A 5,805-nucleotide genomic window follows, 5' to 3' on the forward strand; every position below is an offset into this window, starting at 1 on the left:
CAGGCCTGTGCAGTTCTTACCTCTTAATAAATTATCCATCTCCACATGTCGGGCCTACGGTTTTCATTAGAAAGCAACAGCAGGCTTGAGTTACATCAGAGGTAAATCGTATCTATAATGCATCAGCAGTTCAAAGAGCATAAATCCAAGCGAGTCTTGTACAAAGAACAATAAATTGTGCTAATAAATCAAAAACGAAAATAACGGGAGCAGTTCAGCCAAAAACGAAGAATTAAGTCATTATTTAGTTTACCATAATGTGTGTTCTGTTCTTGCATGCTACACAAATCACGATTGTTTCGCACGCAAGTAAAATCTACTGAGGCTTTTAAGCTTCAAAGTCACGTCATGTAAACAACGTATTACTATTAATATTCATTTTTGCACTGACTGTTCATATTAACTGTGGAAAGCAATAACCTAAAACCCAGTATCACAACTAGAGTAGAGTTGCACAACCAATACAAGAGCACTTCGTTTTAAATTATTCAAACAATCCCACAGTATTCATGTCACAGTGATGATGGTATAACATCGAGTCATAGTATCACCTTTAGATATAGCATCTTATCGGCAAAGAACATACGGGCAAAAGCAGCAAATTTAAATTGTTAAACATTTTTACTTCGTTGATAACTGTTATTACGATTAACTAAAATATGAATAAATAAATAATACCTGAAAAAAAAAAAATCTGCCTGATGAGATACTATTTTATACATACATACATATATATATATATATATATATATATATATATATATATATATATATATATATATATATATATATATATATATAAATTAAAAAAATCACAAATAAAACTCATATAAATCACATAAATAAAAAAAGTAAAAACAAAAATACTGAAACTTTAAAATTTAAACGATAAAAAGAAAGAAAAATAATTAAAAATATTAATAAAAATATAATGGCACTGGTTGCCAAAAAACAAACCAAAAAGTGGATGGAAACTTGGCTTCTCCAAAATAAATTGCATGCTACAATCCCAGAAGTTTCACACGCGCTCATGCAAATGAAAAACATCAAGCATTGAAACACACTCTTTTTTTTTTCCTTTCTTTATTCATTTTGTCTCAATAGATTTTACACTATTTTTCTGGAACCAAAAACATTTGACTATATGACATAAAATAGCACATAATATATATGCACAAATAAAACATTTAAAATGGTTACATGAAAACTAATATTATCCAAAGAGGGCTTGGTTTATAATTTTCTTTTCGTATTATCTCTGTGGATGTGTGTGTGTGTGTGTGTGTGTGTGGATGGGCATACTGCATTACAGATGGTAGTCAAGCAGCACAGCGTAAATACCCACAATCCCTTGAGAGCGGCATCTCATCGCAAACAGGAAAGGGCATTGAAAAGCATCAACACCGTCAAACCTTTGGGCCTCTCAGTGACAATGCTTGGAAATAATAATAATAATCATAAAAAACTCTTACATTAGTTATAGGTATAGTATATATTGGTATATAAATGGAGGTGAGAAGTAAGTTCAGTAGACCTGTTGACACCCTAGTACATATTAATAGCTCTGAAACACAAAAGCTTAAACAATGGACTAAAGGTAAGGCAAAGTGTTTGGATACGCTGTGTCTGCTCAGTATATCAACTGATTCCAAAGTGCTTTTTCACCATCAGTCAACAATTGTTTTGTCCCGAAACTCTGTACATTTCTTTCGGGGCGTAAGAAATCCCAAATTAAGGACAACCGTTACCTTCATCACATGTGCAGGTTTTTTTTTCTTTTATAGTGTAGATAGAAACATTCAATATATTTCCTTTTTTTTTTTTTTTTTTTTCTTTTTTATTATTATTATTTTCTCAGGTTAAATTGAAAATAACTTCTTAAATTTGACATAAAATACCATGCAAGATGCTTACAGAATATTTAGTTCTCTGGTTTAACTAAAGCAATAAAACAACCGTCGTTGATCCGTGTTGCCATACCATATTCATTGTGCATCGGTTTTCTGAAATGAACATCCTACGGTTACAAGAAATCAAAGTGCAATCGTTAATTCGTTTAAGTTGTTGAACAAACCAGGACAGCTTTCATAAATAATATGTGTGTGTGTGTCTCATATATATATATATATATATATATATATATATATATATATATATATATATATATATATATATAAAAATCGATCCTCACAAGTACTTGAGATCCTTTTTCAATCTAAAACGGGGAAGGGGACGGGGCACGGGGTTAAACCCAACACTAGAGTCGTTTCTTAAGTTACGTCACACTATTGTATCTGTGAGTATTTACTACTATCTTAAAATGTTACACCGATAAAGAGGCCGTTAAATGCTACCGAAAAAATCTCCTGGTAATATAATCTCGACATAAAATAGGAAATGTTTCCAATATCTGCTTTACAATCTAACGTTTTACAGTGCTCTAGGAAAAAAAAGAAAAGAAAAGAACGAAAAAAATAAAATAAAAATAAAATCAACTTAACAATTACATCATTTACAAAAATACCAAAATTTAGTATTTGCAACTTTTTAGGTTGCCACAGCAACAACTTAATATTATTAATATTATTATGAAATAGCTATCATACTACGGAGTTCTTTTTTTTTTTTTTTTTTTTTTTTACATTTTAGTTTTTTTTTTTTTTTTTTGGTAAAACATTACCTATACAATAAACATTTTTACATAACACAAGCAATTCTATAGCCTCGCTTGCGCTACGACGCGGCGTCCCGAACGAGAGAGAGATCTAGAAGCGGCTCCTGATTGGCCGAGGACCGCTGCGTGTAGCTAAGCCCGGCTTAATAAATTACATTCATTTTTAAAATAGGTTACACCATTGTTCTGTGTTCTAGTATTTAACAAAACGGAAAAATAAAGAGTGAACAGAATGACAATAAAATATATTTAAATCACTTTCCACGTCAAAAATTACATTAAAACTGTAACTTTTGCGACAACAGCGGAAAAAAAGAAGAAAAAAAAAAAAAATTTTTTTTTTTGACATGAATTTAAAAATGAAAATGCTAGGACCAGTGCCGTATTCCTGCGAAACCAAACGTCTCTTTGTGGATTGTCTGTGTTAATCGAGCACCATGAAAATACATGATGGTTCTGATTGGATCGCTAACACACTCGCGCAGGCATGCAGATACACACGCTTCACCCATCACACGTCGGGGAGAAAAACAAGGCCGTGTGCGCTATTCCAGGTAAAACACCATCCAAATTAAAACTAAACGATGATTCGTTATAGTAAGAAAACGACAGACGCGTTTGCTAAAGAAACAGTTCACCGGGAAAAAATGACGTTTGCGGCACATTTCCTCAACCTAAGGCCATCCGACTTTGATTCTTCATCAGATCTGGAGACGTGCAGCACTGCAGTGAATGGGTGCCGTCAGAATGAGAGTCCGAGCAGCCGACGAAAACACCCACAGCGCTCCAGCCAATCAGGTGACGCCTTTAGACGGCAAAAGCTGTGCGTTCGTAAAAAACAGAAGCATCATTAAGACGTTTTCAACACCAAACCGCTGCTTTTATCTTCTCCAGACGTTGACTGACGGACAGGAGCGCTGTGGATGGGTGCTCCGACGGCACCCATTCACTGCCGAGCAAGTGATGCAGTGCTAATGTTCATTTTTTGGGTGAGCCGTCCCTTTAACAGGCAGCCGACAACATAACTGGTTAAGAACACACCGCAACGACATTCGTTCACCAAACTCCAAACATCACGCGCGTTACAGACATTGAGCTCCTTAAGTTCCTTACATCTCCAACGTCAACTACTCCGAGAAAGCATAAAAGCCAACATCGTACGACGAAACGAACATTCCTCCTACGCTCCGATTCGAGCGACATCGATATTGTGTAATGAAACAGACCGTGATGTGCATGAAATGCGTTTTTTTTTCCGTTTTTTTCCCCCCTCGCTCGTCTGGCCAAAATCATTTCGGGAGCTTCGCTTTCGAACGTTTTGAGAACCCCCCCGACCCCCGCATAAAGTCATCTTCTCAAGATGCTTGCTGTGTAAAATAGATTTTTTTTTGTTTTTGTCGTTTTTTTTTTTTTTTTTTCAGGCACTTCTACTGTTTATCAAATAAAACAGGATTATCGGCGAGAGCTCGGCGAGAGCCCCCCATTCACAAAGATCGTCTACTGCAACGGTTTCCCCCTCGTCGTCCTCGTTTTTTTTCTCTCTCCGCTCGCCGGGCACCGTGTGAGTGGGACTGCGGACGGGCCCCCGGACAATCTGGAGAAGAAGTCCGTCTCGTGTGTGAGTTTGTTTTACAGCAGCTCTCCAGTTTAATGTAAGCCCTTGGCACGGGATAGAAGCCAGAGTCGACTCCCTGATGGCCGGTGTTTCCACAGACGCATCGAAATCATTCAGCGTCCATTTAAAAACAAACACGAAACAAAAAAAAAGAAAGAAAGGAAGGAGTAAAACACAGTCCTTTAGCAGAGAGGGACGCAGACGGAAACGTGGTTGCATGGCACGCGGTTTGCCACATTCGCACTCCGGGATGCGCTTGGTGTCCTTGTAAACCTTTCTTTGGCCAGTGGGGATGAAGAGTTAGGAATAATATCTTTCCGAAGTCCAAGAAGGGAGGCGCTTTTTGACCAGTAGACAATCTTCTGTGTGTCCGCCGTGCGACATTCGCTATTAAAACAAGAATCGAAATCCCTCTTTCCCCTTTCTAGAGGGTGCATGGGGACGTTTAAGACATACTCTGCAGGAGACGTCCTCCCGTTCAAGACAATCAAGCACTTATTATTAAGCACTATTTCCGACAGTGCAAACCGTGTGTGTGTGTGTGTGTGTGTGTGTGTGTGTGTGTGTGTGGGGGTCGCTCACTCGTTGTGCATTTTATTTAAAACAACCATGGGAGAAAAATACACATTATCTGACGGGTGACCGATCGTTTCGGATGAAATCTCACTTATGCCTCTATGAAACGTGCTGTACATTAACATATATATATTTATATATATATTTATATATATTCATATATATTTTCTAGTCTCGTTTTTTAAGTTAGAAAGCGCTCGAGTCGTGACGGGTATACGGTGTGTGTTCCTGTGTTCTGTGTGTTACTCTTTAGCATGCAGGTTGCTGTAGCTCTAAAGGGGAGGAGGGCAGGACGTATTTACACGGGGATCTTTTTGGGTTTCTCAAAGCAGCTTCCTGACACCCCGTTGTTCCTCTTCGGCGGTTTACTTCAAGATGATCTGCGCAGACAAGAGGGGAAGAGAAAACACAGAAACGGCGTCCGGATGTTAGTGAAGGCCGGAGCACCACGGTCGCTCTGATCGTCTGCATGTGTGCGTGGAGGTAGACGGCACGAGCGAGGGATGTGCATGCTAATTACTGAGCGTATGCATGTTAATGCAGTGCTTATGAGCCCTCGTTTGCGCTCTCCCTAGGAAGCGGCGGACGCTAAGGAGTCGGATCGAAAAAGTAGGAGTCACGTTTGCAAGCTTCGGTCGAGGAAGAAAGTGGAAAAACGCGTCGATTAATACGCGCTGCGTTTCAAAATGTTATTTCTCCGACTCTGCGTTTAAGGGAAAAATATTTTTAAAAAAATGTGAAAAATATTATTACTTAAAAAAAAACCTTTTCTAAGTGAATGTCTGTTAAACTGTAATTTATTTCTGTGATGCACAGCTGAATTTTCAGCATCGTTACTCCTGTCTTCGGTGTCACACGATGCTTCAGAAATCACTTTTAATGCGTCTTAATGCTGCTCAAGAAACACTTATGATTAATAGCAATGTCTAAAACAGTTGTG

General features: G+C 37.9%; 1 protein-coding gene across 14 annotated transcripts in view; it reads right to left on the reverse strand.

Annotated features, from left to right (window-relative positions):
• Positions 1-1,252: 1,252 nt before the first annotated feature.
• mbnl2 (muscleblind-like splicing regulator 2) overlaps positions 1,253-5,805 on the reverse strand; it is a 64,961-nt gene continuing 60,408 nt past the window's right edge. For all 14 annotated transcript variants that reach the window (XM_043242651.1, XM_043242734.1, XM_043242706.1 and 11 more), the window contains one exon: positions 1,253-5,245. In XM_043242651.1, coding sequence (XP_043098586.1) covers positions 5,115-5,245 — 131 coding nt within the window. In that variant the 3' untranslated portion in view covers positions 1,253-5,114. The remainder of the gene's footprint in view (positions 5,246-5,805) is intronic.

This window comes from Puntigrus tetrazona, chromosome 1 (assembly GCF_018831695.1).
Source record: "Puntigrus tetrazona isolate hp1 chromosome 1, ASM1883169v1, whole genome shotgun sequence".
NCBI classification, from domain to species: domain Eukaryota; kingdom Metazoa; phylum Chordata; class Actinopteri; order Cypriniformes; family Cyprinidae; genus Puntigrus; species Puntigrus tetrazona.